We start from the raw sequence: 20,058 nt of genomic DNA, 5'->3' as shown, positions 1-20,058 counted from the left end.
TTTATTTGATTCCAGGAGATCATAGGAGGGATGCTGGATGTCGAACCAAGAATATGGAGAAAAGATCAAAAAGAAAACTTTGATGACCAGAGAAAGAAAGTTTTACAGTTTTCCGAGTGGTGGAAACCGCATGATTGGACTCAAGATCTACATCAGGATTAGTGAAAAAGAAGAGATAGACTATGTAGGATTGTGTTCTGGATATTATCAGCTAGTAGGTGATGATAAATGCATATTGAGAGTATGTATTAAACTGAACTGTATGACAAGGATGAGTGAGAAAAATGAAATGTATGATAAATAGACAGACATCACCAGTGAGAGAGAGAGAGAGAAATGGGGATGTATTATAGTACGTGTATGACATCAAGGGTATGCCTGGCCTGGTAATTAGCCTACCGATAACTGTTACCGTCCTTACTTTGAGACCAGAGTATACACATTTATTTGCTGCATCCTCAATGTTTCTTTTTGCAACATAGTTGTAGCAAGATTGAATTAAATAAAATACATATTCGAATAATGTTTGCTTGTAATATAAATTTTAATACATATTTCATGATTCATAAAGTTACAAAAATAAGTTAACACAAAACACCCCATACACACACTCACATCTACTAATCATCACAAACAATACATTTTAAACACACTTTATTAAAATGTGGGGTGGCAAAGGAATTAATATGTTTTATCAACGAATAGGTGACCTCTCAAAACAATGCAAATACTATTTTCATTTCTGAAAATTTTTACATGATCGGAAATTACGATTTTCTATTTGTCACACTCAAGATCAAAAAGGTCACAAAGGTCAAAAAGTGTGATCGTGTTGTATTCTATAAACATACTGTACACATATTAATGATATTTGCATTGCGAAAAAATTGCTCGGATATGGGTGCGGTAATTTCTGTATAATGTTTTCTACAGCTAAATAGTATTGTAGCTACACCTGCTTATATTGGTTATGCACCAAAATTTGAGTGCAACAAAATGATTACATTCATATAAATAAATGTTCAGGCTGGTGCATTGTGAACAGGGTGTTAGGATATACATGTATATGCGACTACATGACGTGTTGGCCCAGACTGATCCCAAGGGGCTGATAGGCAAGGCAATGGATCAAATTGAAATATATCTGAACTCAGATGACGGTTATGGTCTATGGGCCTCTTATCAACACTTCAAAGGATGTTTGATAAATGCAGTATCAGCTTCTGTAAGATAAATATTTAAAGGAAACAATACCATTTTAATAACAATTAAGAATATTTCTGTTTTTGTGGAGTATAATCCCTGAAACAGGCAAGGATGGGACTAATTGTTCATTAGATTTAGCATAACAAGTTATTAATAGGAAATTGAACGGAGTTAACAACCTAATGCCATCATTGTACATGTATACATGAACATGCTTTATACTGCTTTGAATTGTTGTCCTCTTCCTCCCATAATACAAATTCGTGTAAAGTCTGTGGTAACTCTTTCCCCTTGGTCTCTGGTAGGAGCAGTAGAGAACACAAGGCCAGAATAAAAGTGGTACTTAAGGCAGCTCCCGGGGCCCACTCTGCCAGTGATGCCTGCAAACAAATTTATGTCATATAGGATTGAATAAATGGTTTAATATATGTGCTATGTAATATCTTTAAAAAAAATGCTTACTCAAACAAAAGCAAAAAGATGCTTTCGACCACCTGATTATGGGGTTCATTAGGCATTCTGGAGACATTTATATACCTTTAAACCCTAACATCTCCAGGGCAGTGGTACTTATAACAGAACAATATATATGTCTATGCCTATACAACTGATCTTCATATCTAGGCCAGGAAAATCGAACAACATATCTAGGCCAGTACAACTCAATACAATGTCTAGGCCAGTACAACTCCATACAATGTCTAGGCCAGTACAACTCCATACAATGTCTATGCCTATACAACTGATCTTCATATCTAGGCCAGGAAAATCGAACAACATATCTAGGCCAGTACAACTCAATACAATGTCTAGGCCAGTACAACTCCATACAATGTCTAGGCCAGTACAACTCCATACAATGTCTAGGCCTATACAACTGATCTTCATATCTAGGCCAGGAAAATCGAACAACATATCTAGGCCAGTACAACTCAATACAATGTCTAGGCCAGTACAACTCCATACAATGTCTAGGCCAGTACAACTCAATACAATGTCTATGCCTATACAACTGATCTTCATATCTAGGCCAGGAAAATCGAACAACATATCTAGGCCAGTACAACTCAATACAATGTCTAGGCCAGTACAACTCCATACAATGTCTAGGCCAGTACAACTCCATACAATGTCTAGGCCTATACAACTGATCTTCATATCTAGGCAAGGAAAATCGAACAACATATCTAGGCCAGTACAACTCAATACAATGTCTAGGCCAGTACAACTCCATACAATGTCTAGGCCAGTACAACTCAATACAATGTCTAGGCCAGTACAACTCAATACAATGTCTAGGCCAGTACAACTCCATACAATGTCTAGGCCAGTACAACTCAATACAATGTCTAGGCCAGTACAACTCCATACAATGTCTAGGCCAGTACAACTTCATACAATGTCTAGGCCAGTACAACTCCATACAATGTCTAGGCCAGTACAACTCCATACAATGTCTAGGCCAGTACAACTCAATACAATGTCTAGGCCAGTACAACTCAATACAATGTCTAGGCCAGTACAACTCAATACAATGTCTAGGCCAGTACAACTCCATACAATGTCTAGGCCAGTACAACTCAATACAATGTCTAGGCCAGTACAACTCAATACAATGTCTAGGCCAGTACAACTCAATACAATGTCTAGGCCAGAAAGACTGAACAACATCTGCTATACCTATATAACTGAACAGCATATATAAGCCAGAGGAAATGAGCAACAGAACTGAACAACATCTCTAGGCTCGAAGATTCTATGCAAGTAGAACAGAACAATTTCTTTAGGCCTTTACAACTGTAGAACATGCCTAAGCCAGTAGAACTAAGTAACATATCTGAACTTCCTCTCTAGGCCTTCAGCACTGAACAGCATATATAGCTAGGCCTTTAGCACTGAACAGCATATCTAGGACTATAGAGCTGAACAGCATCTCAGGCCCGTAGACATAAACAGCATCTCTAAGCCAGTAGAACTGTATAATATATATCAGTAGAACTATACAGCATTTCTAGATCACTAGATCTGAAAAATTTCTCTATGCCGTTAGAATTGTACTAGAATACCCCTAATCCAGTAGAATACGCCTAGGTCAATATGACTGGTAAAAAATGTAACACCTCTAGGCCTCTAGAACTGAAAAATATCTTCTGGCCAAGAGAACGACAGAACACGTCTAGGCTGATAGGAACGTAGAAAATATGTATGCCAGAACTGAATAACATCCCTCCGCCATGAGAACCAAAAACGTCGGACCTAAAAAAAACTCTAGGCCTATATATATAGTAAAGAACTGAAAGCCTTCAATGATTGGTACAATTATAGATGTATGCTGTTTTATGGTACGTCACATTAAGGACAAAATCAGCATTATATTCACAAATACTTTTTCTTTTTGAATACTTATCAAAAAGACTAACATCTCATAGCAGCCCACGAAGTTTACTCACCAACACTGTTAGAAAGGGCGCCGCCATTGCACCGAGTCTACCTGCACAACCAGTTATACCGTAACCTATATTTCTGTAATTAGAAAGAGACAATAAAGACAGTTTTAGAAGAGGGTACTAAAGTTCGTTTATGCATTTAACATTACACTGTTTCTGTGTAAGACAAGGAGTTTGTCATAAAGACGTGTCACAATATTTGATGTCAAATGCCTCCCTGTACCTAAATACTGCTGCCATTACTGTTTAGAACCACGCTCTCGTCAGGTGACAAGGGACCGTCACGGTTTATTCTAGCGAACAGTGTATGTTTATGTTAAAACATTGGAAAGGTCAAATGTCATATCTGATGCTGAGCTTGCTGCTCCAAATTTACCGCGTGATTTCATCAAGAGAGGGGGCACCGGACGGGTCCGCACGATCAAATTGACGAGCGCCTTCCTCAAGGTGATAAATACAACTAGTACTGGAGATGCAATACTTATGTAGTATGATAGGGAAGATTCAACGAACACACCCACGACCTTTGAACTCTAGACAGAAAAATTACGTTCAGTCCAGTTCAGTTTTGCTTATACTAGTCCATTCTTAAACAACGTTTTCGGTCCCGAAGATGCACACGAGTGACGAATTTAGTTGAGCGCCAGGTGTAATAGTATATGAAAATACCAGACTAGGACTGGAGCTCTAGTCCTTTGAACTCTTAACAGACGCTGTATCTATTTAAGCTTCACTGTACTATGTTAGTAACTGGAGGTAACATGGATATTGCAAAATATCAGAAAATAATGCAATTTGCCAGATTCGGATGATAACCGAGAGATTTTATCAAACTTCTATAACCCAGGTATATCAACACACCCGTTTCAATGAAATACTTAAACTAAAACGTCTGCATTTGCTCAGATAAAAGAACCAGAAGATAATGTTACCATTTCGAAAACATTATGTAAAATTATTCTTTTATATCTTCTCTTTTTCTTTGTCCGTAGGATAGTAGAGCGATACGTTTGACAGCCGATAAGGGCCGAGAATTGTAGTTTTAAAACCTTCGGTCCACTTAACTAATCCAGTACTTAAATATTGTCTAAAACATATCCAGAATTATTCACAGTTCATCAAAGTTACAGAAATATAGTCGTACTCTGATGCTTCCATTCTGTCTACGCTCCCGACACCAGCAACAGGGAAACGGCGCGTTTAGCCGGCGTTTTTATACGAATCGCGCCTTTCAAAGCCAGCAATTTTCCCGGAACTCTAGCTTTTCACGATCAGATACACACCTGGCTTTCCCACCATAAAGGGAGTTGCTTACAATCACCTCTGTCACGTGATTTTAGATCGAGCGTGCACCAATACAATTGCACGCCTATATTGTTTGTTTGTTTATGTTTTGCGGCCCATCGACAAATACGGTTATTTAGGGCCAAACAATATACTATCGTTTTTTATTTTTAAAGTTAAAATCAGATAAAATTTGTCATTTTTAAAAGCATTCGTATTGTATATTTAGATCATTATGATAAAAAAGTTGGTTAAAAATGGTAAAATATATATATGTACGAATAGATTATGTGAACTTTGTGATATAAATAAACGTCAAAGAGAGTAACGTAAAAGACATCAAAGTCTATAGAATAGATCGATTTCTTTCAAGTAGCTAAATATTGTTTTCGAATCCACGGAACTGAAAAGGGTTTTCATATCCGGGACTCGAAAGTATTTATCACGAATGTGCTTGAAATCGGAACATTCTATTAAAAAATGCTCCACTGTGAATTGAGCGTCACATGCATAACACACCGGTGGATCCTCTCGTTTCAAAAGGAACGAATGAGTAGGATATGTGTGCCCGGTACGGAGCCGAGAGAGGACGATTTCCTCTACGATCCTTCCGACTTGGTTTGATGTTTTAAGTTTTGGTTGTACTTTAAAAAGTTTGTTGCTCGTCTCGAGAGACCAGCGTTGCTGCCATTTACTCTGGATTATACTAATTATAGGTTTGAAATCTGTATATTGTATTTTGATACAGTGTATTTGTTTGTTGCAGATTTAAAGCATGTTTTGCTTGGCGGTCAACAATTTCGTTGCCTTTAATTCCGACATGGCTCGGAATCCAAAGTAATGTTATTTTGCATTTTTTTTTAAATACGAGATATTCGAAAGGCAAGGTTTTGTATGAGTATATTTTTAGGGTCTCGTAATTGTAAACTCTGAAGGACAGACAGAGAGTCAGAACAAATAATTGTCTTTTTGATGCGTTGTTCATCGATATGGTCGAGGGCCAAATCGATGACACATGCTTCAGCAGAAAAAATAGAGGCGCCATCTGGTAGACGGATTGAAGAACAATGGTGATCGGTGTAGCATGCTGCTGATACCTTCTCACCATCTTTTGAGTCATCAGTGTAGATCTGAACGTGATCATGGAAATCTGTAATGCACTCCCGAAAGGAGGATTTGTGTTCTTCGGGTAATGCACTCGATTTTGCCTTCTGGTGTAGAGTAAGGTTAATATCTGGTGTTTCGACAAGCCATGACGGTACATCAGATACGGTGTACTCGCCTATGTTGTCTAAGCTTATGTTAAGTTCATGAAGAAAATTCGAAATTCTAATGCCAAATGTTGGTCAGAGTTTTTGGTTTTGAGTGAATATGTTTCGGTATTGCGGATTGACAACAAGATCAAAAGCCGGGTTTTCCGGGTTGGATTTCAATTGGGCGGCATATTGAAGAGCAAGTTTTTTCCTTCGGTCATTTAAAGATGGTTCATTTGCCTCTACATAAAGGCTCTGCACTGGTGTTGTTCGGAAAGCATCAAGTGCTAGACGTAATCCTTGGTTGTGGATAGGAGCCAACATTTGCAGGTAAGAATTCCGTGCCGATCTATAAACGATGGACCCATAGTCGAGTTTTGATCGAATAAGTGCCCTATAAAGGCGCAAGAGCATTTCACGGTCCGCACCCCAGTCAGTATGCGAAAGTACGCGTAAAATGTTCATTGCCTTTGAGTACCTATCCTCAGGTGTTTAATATGTGGAACAAAGGAGAGTTTCGAATCGAAAATTAGTCCGAGGACGCCTATATATCGTGGACTAAGCATATGATCTAAATAGAGTTATTCTATATTTAAAAAATTGAGTGAATATTGCGATAAATTCATTCTTTCCTGTGTGTTGTTTTAACACCGATGAGAAAGGGACACTTAGGCCTTTGTAAATTTTTAATTTAAATTTTTTTCAATGCTCTCATTTTTCTTTTCGTTTGATTTCGTTTCGTTTCGTTTGATTTCGTTTTGCTTTCGTTTCGCACTTTACATGTACCCCAATATTTAACCAAATCATATTTGCAATGCTGTACGACTATGTAGCACTGGAGAGCAGAGCGCCTTTACATTATATTGTATTCTGTTTTTGCTACCCTAATTACTTATAAATATCGAAGAAAGGACTGAATGATCCCCGGGATAAGCGCTGTAGCATGAACTTTTGGCATCGTTCCTAATAACAGGAAGACGTGTTTGTACACCGTGCTCTATTATCACGATAATTTGTTCTGTGTTAACCAAATACTAATTTACCGTCCTCGTCACAATTAGAGAGATAAGCGAAGTAATCGTCCGTATTTATATATACTCTTTACGTGTTAAGGTGCTTGTCTGTATACCTATCAACTTAGGTGATAAATAATATTTTTTATTGCATGAAGTATTTGCATACCCCACTAATACATAACACACAGGTCGGTTTAAATACAATACTCAGATCTACCTGTACGCGTGGCTTCCCATGTCAATATGTCGTTTACCACGTTGTCATACAAACGTACAGTACATGTATATACCTGAAGTAGGTTTAGACATATCTACCTGACACAAACTATATGTTATGATTAGGTACGTAACACATGTAGGTGTGTGAGTAAAATGATGTAGTATACCTGACGTTGGTTGGGTAGAGTTCTGGTGTATATATATACAACATGGCCACCACACCAGAGATGGAGAACTTTCCTACGTAGATCGTCACTGCTCCGATCACATTGGTCGTCTCGTTACTTCCTGTCAGAAATTAGAAATTTTATATTACCAATGTTTATGTTTGTTTTTTATATTAACAATGTTTTCATTTTTAGGACAATTGGTATTCAAAAAACTTGTCCTGATAAGCGTTTAGGATTTAGAAATGAAAAGTATATAATGCGCAGTAAAACATTTCCCAACCAACAGTCGATGTATCAACAGATTGTGGTTTAGGAATTTGTTCCAAGTACCCCCACTGTTTTTAATAATACAATAATTATATGACGTAATGTCTATAAAATATAATGCTTTGGTATGATATATGTATGCAAATAATGTTTTTGTTTTATACATGTATCTAATTACAATGTACCAGTAACTGTTTAATATCAGCTATATGATTATATTTGGCGGTGACTTCTTACTTGATGTAAGGAGTAAAATGCTGACCGCTGCTACTATCGCCACGCCGGCCAGGCCAAAGTATGACATCGTCAGCCACCTGCGACCAACTCTGGGAAGAAAGAGAGGAAAAATTATAGCATTTATTTCTGTCGACTGTTTTGCTTTGATTTTCTAATATTGCGCTATTTGTAAAAGAAAACTCATCGTCTCATGTATTAAAACCGAAATAAGGTTCACGTATGTCTAGATTTTAAACGGTTTGTTTTGACCTTTTTGGAGTTTTCCACTGTTTAACGACGATTAATTTATATTTTTCTACTGTACCTAATTTGAATTTGTATTTAAAGGCGACATTTTGTGTGTCTTTGGTGCAATCCCTGGCACATTAATATTGTGAATATTTGTTGACAGAGTTTAATATAATGTTTATATTTTAATGATTACAGCTGGAACTAATAATAATAAATAGAGAATAGCGACATGCAAGCTGATTTGTATTTCGACCTCTAAACCATTAAAACGATGGTAAAATATCAACAAATATAGACTCGGAAAATTACAAGGAGAATGAGACCAGGTGCTCCTGTAGAGTAAGCGGCTTCAGCGCAGACACCCGCCACACAAATCTAGGTCAGATATGATGTAAGTCAATAGGAGAGTTATGGTTGCAACGGAACAGCTATTTATATCGACAAGAATCGATCACGTCTGACTTCATATCGCACAAGAAAATGAAATTTCTCAATGTATTATCATAATGTCGACAAAAAATAAATAATAAAATCACTTTCACAATTTTCGTTAACGACTTATAACGGTTGTTATTTATATATAAGTCAGTTTTATTACCTGTTGATTAATAAAAGCAGGATGAAGAGTCCCGGGAACTCGACGATGGAGTTGATGAAATAGTTGATATAGATGTTTTTAGTGAATGATGATGGAACCAGGAACAATCCCATGTAGCCAAAACCAGATGAAAACCTGAAACGGTAAAGTAATAGTATCAAGTCTACTCGATATCTCAATAAGGTTACTCTTTAGTTCTCCGTGTTTAGAAAACCGATATTGAAAGATATGATATTATTGGACTATGAGGCTGTTGTACATCCTTATCATGAGTTTGACATTTCCTTCAATTTTGAATTTCCCTGGTCGTCTATTAGAAACCATCACTTTTGACCATCGGTATCATAGAGGAGTCCTTTCAAAGACGAAACAACTGTATGATGCAATTTAATCCAGTTTTGCTGTGCTGTATCTAACTTATCTTTTTGAAAATTGTGATATTTATTAAATGACATGGCTATTGCACCTCTCGATCTAGGTTGTGGCATTTCTGTTGACCTCAGTCGCCTATTAATATCAACACTTTAGGTCCTTGTTAACAAATATTAGTAAATATTTGGCTGTATATAGCTCCTAATTTGTATTTTACTGTTCTAATACAGTTGTGGGATCGAACAACGCAAAACGCAAAACCACCGTGCTTATACAGTGCGCCACAATGTGTGCTATAGATGTGCAATCTGCGCGGTTTCGTAAGGTCGGACGATCAATATTGCGAAATGACAAAAATACGGAATGTGTCAATCGTATCAAAGACGTATAATTGATATAGGGTGCGCTCGATTGACTGTCTGGTACATGTTCTGAACATGTACGGGATTTGTTCACAATCGAATGCACGGGGCCGTACCGGACAGGAGGAAAAATATCGACATGACTGACAACCCTACCACCAAAAGAATAACAGCTTTTATCATGATTGATGAGATAGAAAATGATAAAAATGGCTGGTTTGTAACAGCAGTATTTTCTTATGAAAATACCGAATGCACATTTGTGTGGAACATGTTACCGTCGGCCATGATGGATGACGTCACTGTGCGAGTCACACCACCTTTTAGACAGTGTTCGAATTCCGTTCCGTTCGATTGCTGTCCTAATTGTCCGGAACGTTCGAATTCCAGACATTAAATTGAACTGGTCATATACCTTTAGTTACAATCGCAATGTAAATTGGGGTTTAAATTCTAGTCCTTATGAAAACAAAATCTTTAATTTTCTGCATAAACTTATATGGATACATGCATATAACATATATTTCCATGAATCCACTTTTCGAAAAGTAGGTCTACGTCAATATGTCTATTATAGCGTACACCTGTAGCCGTGGGGTTCGTTACCCCACGTTTTGGAGAACAAAGAAATGGGGTGATTTGTATTGCAAACCAATATAGTCAGTTCTCTAACTAACACAGATTAAAATAGAGTATATTCCTTCCACCAGCATCGCTCGCTCCGTACAAATGTATGTTTATAGCCTTGCGCGGGTTAAGGAATGATCTCGGACTCAACGAATTCAATGTTAATTATCCTTTATTTATCAACACAACATGTCGTTTTCCAAGTTGATTATGTTAGCACTTGAAGCGTATATTTTAAAGGTGATATTCGGTATGACTTCTCTATATGATACCCAACACTTCACGTCTCGATGGCGAGTGATAATAAGTAAGGCCTAGTTAATCACAAGCCTCTACTACCGAAAAAAGACTAATTTTATTTTCTTAAATAGACTCCAAGATGGATAAGCTGATAGATATGCTAATTCCATGTACGGTGTTAAAGAAACTATGTATCTATCACCTTATTTAATCAAAACTGTTCCGAACGTTTTTTTACACCATATGCATTTTTAATCCATTCCTAAGTTAATATCAACCGTCATGCGCACATTCGCCTGTACGATACAATCGTTCATTTACGCTGTCGTGCGCATGTCGTGCAAACATCGTGCAAACATCGCACATCGTGTAACGTCGTGCGATCCCACAACTGTATCTTTGACGAACTCACTGATCCAAAATATATTTTACTTTAATTAGGCGATGTTGAGAATGTTTTAACTCGGGGGGAACTACAATTTTGAGAGATTCAGTAATGAGTATATAATATACACATGTAATCGGATACTAACCAACATAGACTCAGCACTAATGTATTGCGGAGCAGTTTCCTATTTCTGAACATATCCAAGTAAGTAATATGTTCAGGTTTAGATTCACCCGTTCGGTCTTTCGTTGTCAGTAAATCCTCACTTTCTGGTGTAGATTGTTGGATATGAGGTCTTTGGTAGGTATCTTGGATTGCTTTGTCTTCGCTTTTCGGTTGTTTAGGAATTTCAGATTGCCCATTCCGTTTGTCGTTTGCCAACAGATCACTTCGTTTTGGTCTTCAGGATCTAAATTCGATGTGAGAACTGTGGGTTCTTTACCCTGTGCACAATCGGCTCCAGTTGGTTCTATTGTGATTGTGAACCCTTCCAGTATTTTCTCGAGCAGGTATATAGCCTTACCTTCGGATACATTGTTACGCCTTGCGACTTTCCGTACTAATGCCATGGCGTCTCTTCTTCTGTTGTTGGCCACCAGCCACCTCAGGGATTCGTCTATGGTCCTGCGAAATACCACATTACCGTAACTAAAGTACGAGTTGAAAACAAAAGACAGCAACAATAGGGAAATGATACCTGGTTTAAGGAGTTACACAGTGCTTTTTTATACAAATATTTTACAGTGTTTGTTTTAGTAAACTAGAAAATATCTAAGACATGAACATCTCCGCTATTACACAAGAAAGTATCGTTGTTTTGTTTTGACCCGTGCCTATAGAAATCGTATACATCTGTTGTGGGTTTTGTTCATTATCTTATACACGACCTATTGTATTGCATTGTATTGTAAAAGTGGTCTAATATGACCTTTGAACCTTTAAACTTGATGATCGCAACACTATGAATGGATGTAGAATTTGATGTCACGATGTACAGGACCATTGTAAATATATATGCATGTTGAGGGGTTCTCAAGGTATGATGTGATTCAAAACGTAAAAGTCCCATGTAGTTGGGGTCAAGCGTGGCCTTTGACACTTCAGACTTGACTAATGATCACCAGAATATGAAGAGGTGTAGCAATTACATCAGTATTATGGTACTATGGTGAGAGTATAAGCCAAATATGTCGAGGTGTTCTGAAGATGTGTACAGTAATATCCGGCGGGTGTGGCGATCTACTGTCAAATCTTGCCCATTCTTTCTGTCCCCATACTGTACGAGACGTGTTATCGAGGTCGTTTGGATTGTTTTACACCCTTTTCTTTAATAGGAAACAAAATGTACGGAGATTAACAGTAATCGAATCGGGATGGAACTTGGCATGTTTGTTGAAGCCCTTCAATAATAGACATTAACATTGACACTGTAATCAGTACACAATCTTTTAGTCCCATTATAAAGGTAAACCAATTCAACTTACCAAAATGAGAAAAGACCCACTGCACAAGACAATGAGGATACCAGTTGAATATACCGCCAGGATAAGTTCCTTAGAAAATAGCCAAAGACAGAGAGGGATAAGACTGCAACAGACCACATGGTGTTGGTGATGATACCCGCGGAGCCCCTGTGCTCCGTCGGGAACAGCTCCAGGCACATCACAGGAACAGTCGTGTTAAGACACTGCAGGACAGAAAATGACATGTCTATATAACAAAATGGTGGGAAAGTCAAAGTAAAGCGATATACATCATTGTGTTCGTTCTGTGAGAAGTGTTAATTTATTCTATCAGAATTACCTGTATAACAACGCCGACAAGAAAACGGAGCACGCAGAAGACCGCGTACGTTGGGCTGAACGACGCTGACACGCCCAAGGCAAAGGCTAGAACCTGTCCGACTACCATGACGGGTTTCCGGCCGTATCTGTCCGGAAGTGGAGACAGAAATATTGCCCCTACAATCTGTCCAACCATGACAAGGGTCTGACTTAATTCACCCAAGCCCTGCCGATCACACACCATGTCCCACTGCAAAAGACTCATATTATCAGGGGTTTAAACGTGAATTGGATGTTGGGTCATTCAATAGGCCCTTAAATAGAACACAAATGGTCGAATGCTCATAACACGGAGTTACCAGCCATGCAGATTAACGAAGATAATAGACAGATCATTATTGATTTTGTATGCAATAGATATAATTTCAAAGTTTGATTTCTGGTATGACGTGAAAGCTTTCGTGTATTTTTGTTTATTATTTGTTTGTGGTGTCGTTCTCACTAGCCCGGTTCCTAGCTTGAGGTATTCATTCGATTTTACCTCTGCGGACAAAGGGTGTGTCGTTCATGAAAGCAGAGGACGGTGCCTCTTCCGGAATACCGCTCTAATTATTAAAACATTACCATGCCTTTGTCGTATATCATTAATAATACTTTCAAACGCCAACATTGATCTAAACCATGGAAGGGATTTGCCGAATTGGGATGAAAACGTCAGTTTGGGATGGGTATTCAAATTTACACACTGAAGAACTGACCTGTGATCTGGTAACGACGTTAAAAGGGGGAATACTGAAATACACTTATTGCTCGAGTCGACGTCTTCGGAGGAACCGGGTCGTGGATACCACCGTATTTGGTTGAAAATATCTTGGTGACGATTGAAAATGATGATTACCAACGGGGAGAATGCCATCCAGACGGCTTAGTGGTAGGACCACACAAGGATGTTCGCCTTAATGCTTTAAGCGACTTGCATCTGGACTTCTGAGATCCATGAATATCAACCATTGGTTGGAATATTCTAAGTTGATGATTCAATAATATTCAAACCGAAAATTGGCCCCAAAAAGCGAGCCAGCTTAGAAATTATTGGAGCCTTAAAATGCGTTGTGTAACCTTAGAAAAATATCCCTGTTTATCTATTTCAAGAATGATCATTGGATAATGATGCCATCAGGATGGGTCCCGACATTTTTAGACTTTCAATGTTGAGATCCCAGACTAATAGCTGCATTTATAATATTCACACAATGTACTGTTCCTGGACATGACAAGTACGAATGTACTAATGTACTAGTTGGGGTCAGAACGACTTTATATCTTGCATCACTATATGTAATCTACGATATTTGTGACACGTATAGCAATGTAGAGCAGGTAATTAAATCATTGTCAGGTGCGTGTCTGACCTACCTCAGTTATAATAGTTGAGCGAATTTGTTGTGAGCTGAAGTGGTACCCGTTCGGACAAGCCAATTCCGTCTGATGTCCATCTGTGTTATTTTCTTTTATCGTTACGTGACACTGACCGTACTCCACGCTATATGAATTGTTGGGTAGATTGATTCCATACTCGGTCCAAGGTTTACTCGCGTTCCGACACTGGAAATCCGGAGTGTAACCTACAACACAAAAAAAAAACACTAATACGTTTGGTAAGAAAACATAAAGCATTCTGATCGTAACAAGAACACTCACAAACTCCAAACTGCTACTATCATATTTAATTTACATCGGACACTTTCTAATTTCATCTTATCAAAGGCCAGGAACTGGCGGTCATCTTGAATGACGTCATAAGACCTTGTTTCAAACCAAATATTAATAATAATAAAACACAAGTGAAAACAAAACAAGCCTCCCACTTTTTCTGAAGGACTTCATCAGAGTGACCATATATGATGTCCAACAGATTATACCTATACTGTCAAATCATGTTATAACTGTAACGTCATTCTGATTTTGTTGTCGTACCGAGACCAGTTATGGACATGTGTTGAGGGGAATACCTAGTTATAAGAACACGAGAGGGGCATTGAGGCGAAGGGGCAATCTTTTCTTTCCAAGGTTCGATACCAACTGTGGTTTGCTGTTATCTGTAATTCCTAAACACTGTTCATCGTAAAACAGCCAGCTGGTAAGTAATCAATACCAACATGTGGCTGGTAATAAACTGATGACGGATACGTTGATGTGTGAGAGCGAATTCAGTGAAATAAGAAGGTCAGATATATAAATGGATATTAAATAAAAGAAGTGAGAAGGATCGGTGTAACATGGCAACGGACTGGACAGGATGAAAAGAGAAAACCGCTAAAAACATCCTGAGACTTGGCTCTGCCACAGGGTATTTTGCGCCGACAGCATGCGTTTTCGTTTCACACACATAGTATATCAGTGTATTTTCCTCAAATCGATTTGTCATACCTGTTTATGAACTGATCTAGAAGTTATACGTGGGCTTTATCCATTTTGAAGTTGATGTGGTATTGTTTTATATAAAAATACATAGAATATGCTAAAGTAAAGCATTGGAAGCAATGAAACTTTCGGAGTAGTTGTCTTTATCATACTCGACGGAAAACATTAACTGATAAATCATAAGATAAACACTGTCCGCGTGTAGAAAGTTTGGTTTGTTTTTGTTTAACGTCCTATTAACAGCCAGGGACATTTAAGGACGTGCCAGGTTTTGGAGGTGGAGGTGTAGAAAGTCTTTGACTATAAAGGCGTCTTATTTACGGTCACGATATCGGCAGTACATATACATTATGTATACAAAGGGGTCCACACCGGCCTATAGAAATCGTCCAATTAAAGACTAAAATGTTTAATATTTCTAATGATCAATATTTATTCAGCATTTGCTTTTTTATTGTACTGTATATAAACCGTTGAATCTTTGATATGGGTAAATGTTTGTACTTTATATTACTGGAGAAGAGTGCTATTACTGCCTACGTCATATGCAGATATCATCGCGGTGTCTATGTGGTGTCAATGTGGTTTCTATGTGGTGTCAATGTGGTTTCAATGTGGTATCAATGTGGTGTCTGTGGTGTCTTTGGTGTCAATGTGGTGTCAATGTGGTGTCAATGTGGTGTCAATGTGGTGTCTATATGGTGTCAATGTGGTGTCAATGTGGTGTCAATGTGGTGTCTATATGGTGTCAATGTGGTGTCTGTGTGGTGTCTGCGTGGTGTCTATGTGGTGTCTATATGGTTTATATGTGGTGTCAATGTGGTGTCTGTGTGTTGTCTGTGTGGTGTCTATGTGGTGTCTATGTGGTGTCTATATGGTGTCTGGTGTCTTTGGTGTCTATGTGGTGTCTATGTGGTATCAATGTGGTGTCTATGTGGTGTCTATGTGGTGTCTTTGGTGTCTATGTGGTGTCAATGTGGTTTCAATGTGGTGTCTATGCGGTGTCTATGTGGTATCAATGTGGTGTCTGTGGTGTCTTTGGTGTCTTTGTGGTATCAATGTGGTGTCAATGTGGTGTCTGTGGTGTCTTTGGTGTCTATGTGGTGTCAATGTGGTTTCAATGTGGTGTCTATGCGGTGTCTATGTGGTATCAATGTGGTGTCTGTGGTGTCTGTGGTGTCTTTGGTGTCTATGTGGTGTCAATGTGGTGTCTTTGGTGTCTATGTGGTGTCTATGTGGTGTCAATGTGGTGTCAATGTGGTGTCTATATGGTGTCAATGTTGTGTTTATATGGTGTCTATATGGCGTCTATATGGTGTCTATATGGTGACTATATGGTGACTATATGGTGTATATGTGGTGTCAATGTGGTGTCTGTGTGGTGTCTATGTGGTGCCGATATACTGTATAACTTATTTTCTTGGAGGGTTTAAGGTAATACTGGATACATAAATATCTAAAGACAATATACATTTATCAACCTTTTTTCATGTGAATACGAGGATTTATCAACCTTATAATACATATGTAATATGTTGTCTCGAGACACCTGATGTTTTCTTGGAACACCTGATGTTGTTTCGAGATATATGGTGTTGTTTCGGGATATCTGGAGTTGTCTCAATACTGGATCATAAAGATCTTAAGATATCACTGATCATTCTATCATATCCCTTATTACTGATTATTCTATCATATCCCTTTTGAAGTATGTATCAAATTTGGGTACATACTTTGGTCGTCAGTGATGACATCTAATGTTGTCTCGGGACATCTGATGTTATCTCGGGACATCTGATGTTATCTTGGGACATCTGATGTTGTCTCGGGACATCTGATGTTATCTCGGGACATCTAATGTTATATCGGGACATCTGATGTTATCTCGGGACATCTGATGTTGTCTCGGGACATCTGATGTTTTCTCGGGACATCTGATGTTGTCTCGGGACATCTGATGTTATCTCGGGACATCTGATGTTATCTCGGGACATATCTGATGTTGTCTCGGGACATCTGATGTTATCTCGGGACATCTGATGTTATATCGGGACATCCGATGTTGTCTCGGGACATCTGATGTTATCTCGGGACATCTGATATTTTCTCGGGACATCTGATGTTTTCCCGGGACATCTAATGTTTTCTCGGGACATCTGATGTTGTCTCGGGACATCTGATGTTATCTCGGGACATCTGATGTTGTCTCGGGACATCTGATGTTATCTCGGGACATCTGATGTTATCTCGGGACATCTGATGTTATCTCGGGACATCTGATGTTGTCTCGGGACATCTGATGTTATCTCGGGACATCTGATGTTGTCTCGGGACATCTGATGTTATCTCGGGACATCTGATGTTATCTCGGGACATATGTTGTCTCGGGATATCTGATATTTTCTCGGGACATCTGATGTTGTCTCGGGATATCTGATATTTTTCTCGGGATATCTGATGTTTTCTCGGGACATCTGATGTTGTCTCGGGATATCTGATATTTTCTCGGGACATCTGATGTTATTTCGGGACATCTGATGTTATCTCGGGACATCTGATGTTGTCTCGGGACATCTGATGTTATCTCGGGACATCTGATGTTGTCTCGGGACATCTGATGTTATCTCGGGATATCTGATGTTATATCGGGACATATCTGATGTTGTCTCGGGATATCTGATATTTTCTCGGGACATCTGATGTTATCTCGGGACATCTGATGTTATCTCGGGACATCTGATGTTGTCTCGGGACATCTGATGTTATCTCGGGACATCTGATATTTTCTCGGGACATCTGATGTTTTCTCGGGACATCTGATGTTTTCTCGGGACATCTGATGTTTTCTCGGGACTTCTGATGTTGTCTCGGGACTTCTGATGTTATCTCGGGATATCCTCAGCACATCAATCAGATGTTAATGTTTCTTGTCATTGAAAGTGTTTTAATAATGCATGTTGTGAGAAAGTGCTTTGTGGTGATAATTAAGTACGTTTTTAATATTTGGTAACGGGTGTGTTTGAGTGGATATCACATTATTAGCATAACCATACATTATGCACGTGTTAAACAATGACATTATTGAGAGGTTAGTGCATGTTTGAATTATAGATGTTTGCATAATATATGTATGGATAGTGAGAACATCCCTGTGCCAGGAGGCGATTGTTTACATCTGTTTATCCTGAAACATATTCCTACAGGACAGGCTTAAACATATCCTATAACATGTCCTTAGTGGACATGCCTAAATATCCTATAACCTGTCCTTAGTGGACATGCCTAAACATAATGTTGCCTGTCCTTAGTGGACAGTCCTAAATATCCTATAGCCTGTCCTTAGTGGACAGTCCTAAATATCCTATAGCCTGCCTTAGTGGACAGTCCTAAATATCATGTAACCTGTCCTAAGTGGACAGTCCTAAATATCTTATAACCTGTCCTTAGTGTACATGCCTAAACATCATGTATCCTGTCCTTAGTGGACAAGTCTAAACATCATTTAACCTGTCCTAAGTGGACAGTCCTAAATATCCTATAACCTGTCCTAAATGGACAGTCCTAAATATCCTATAACCTGTCCTAAATATCCTATAACCTGTCCTAAATGGACAGTCCTGAATATCCTATAACCTGTCCTAAGTGGACAGTCCTAAATATCCTATAACCTGTCCTTAATATCCTATAACCTGTCCTAAGTGGACAGTCCTAAATAACCTATAACCTGTCCTAAATATCCTATAACCTGTCCTAAATATCCTATAATCTGTCCTAAGTGGACAGTCCTAAATATCCTATAACCTGTCCTAAATATCCTACAACCTGTCCTAAATGAACAGTCCTAAATATCCTATAACCTGTCCTAAATATCCTACAACCTGCCCTTAGTGGACAGTCCTAAATATCCTATAACCTGCCCTTAGTGGACAGTCCTAAATATCCTATAGCCTGTCCTAAGTGGACAGTCCTAAATATCCTATAATATGTCCTAAGTGGACATGCCTAAACATCATTTTACCTGTCCTAAGTGGACAGGTCTAAACATCATTTTACCTGTCCTAAGTGGACAGGTCTAAACATCATTTTACCTGTCCTAAGTGGACAGGCCTTAACATCCTGTAACCTGTCTTAAGTGGACATGCCTAAGCATTCTGTAACCTGCCCTAAGCGGACATGTTTAAATATCCTGTATAAGGGAAAGGTTAGGCCTAACGGACTAGGTCGGGCTACGACTGGATATATATAAAGTATGTAGTAAAAAATACAGACTTACCAATGAAAACGTGAATAAGAACTGTGTGCGCCATCTGTAGGAAGCCGACAAATATACAGAGAATACTGATTCTTTGGTACCATCCTAAAGGTTTCAAGGCTAGCAATACGTTATCCACTGTAGCATTGTTGGTAGTAAGTTTCGTATCGAATTCCTTGTCCATCATGCTACTACCACCTTCTTTGTCACAATCCATCTAGGCAGATGCTATCGACTGCTGTGTTATGTCTACATGTGCCCTCGATATAACACGTGGTGTTCACACTGTGTGGTATCATGCCGGACATGGCTCCCACTACATGTGTTATATACAAATACCTTTTATATTAAGTTACCTGATGAAAAACGATGCAGCCAGGCGTAAAATAAAATTCAATGTTGAGAGGAAGGGAATGACTTTTGTTTATTTTAGTTACACAGTGTATTAGGGTACACAATAAGGCATGAATAAAGCGTTAGCATTCATCACTAATGTGTTTTAATGTTCTTCCGTCTATACTAAATGTGTGCTTCAGTTACAGGATGGTATCAATTACTGTACATGCATATATAATGTTCGTGAAATTTTACTAGAACCGACATGTTACACGGGTGTTCGTACGTGTTTGCGACTTACATTTACATACATCTTATCAAGAATCAATTATTTTCTTGAAAGCC

General features: G+C 38.5%; 2 protein-coding genes across 2 annotated transcripts in view; one reads left to right on the top strand and one right to left on the bottom strand.

Moving 5' to 3' along the window:
* LOC117333968 (CWF19-like protein 2) overlaps window positions 1-525 on the top strand; it is a 33,005-nt gene extending 32,480 nt beyond the window's left edge. The window contains exons 18-19 of the mRNA XM_033893389.1: window positions 16-221; window positions 271-525. Of these exons, the coding sequence (XP_033749280.1) occupies window positions 16-162 (147 nt within the window). The 3' untranslated portion in view covers window positions 163-221; window positions 271-525. The remainder of the gene's footprint in view (window positions 1-15; window positions 222-270) is intronic.
* Window positions 521-19,594, bottom strand: LOC117333967 (solute carrier family 22 member 8-like). Its single transcript, XM_033893388.1, has 10 exons — window positions 19,399-19,594; window positions 14,118-14,326; window positions 12,721-12,951; window positions 11,459-11,541; window positions 11,063-11,317; window positions 8,929-9,063; window positions 8,100-8,188; window positions 7,593-7,713; window positions 3,657-3,729; window positions 521-1,586 (listed from the first exon to the last, which is right to left on the bottom strand). Exons 1-10 carry the CDS (start codon window positions 19,592-19,594, stop codon window positions 1,395-1,397), a joined length of 1,584 nt encoding a protein of 527 aa, XP_033749279.1. The 3' UTR covers window positions 521-1,394.
* Between the last annotated feature and the right edge of the window lie 464 nt (window positions 19,595-20,058).

This window comes from Pecten maximus, chromosome 9, assembly GCF_902652985.1.
Source record: "Pecten maximus chromosome 9, xPecMax1.1, whole genome shotgun sequence".
In the NCBI taxonomy this organism is placed as follows: Eukaryota; Metazoa; Mollusca; class Bivalvia; order Pectinida; family Pectinidae; genus Pecten; species Pecten maximus.
This window is presented reverse-complemented; position numbering and strand designations above follow the sequence as displayed.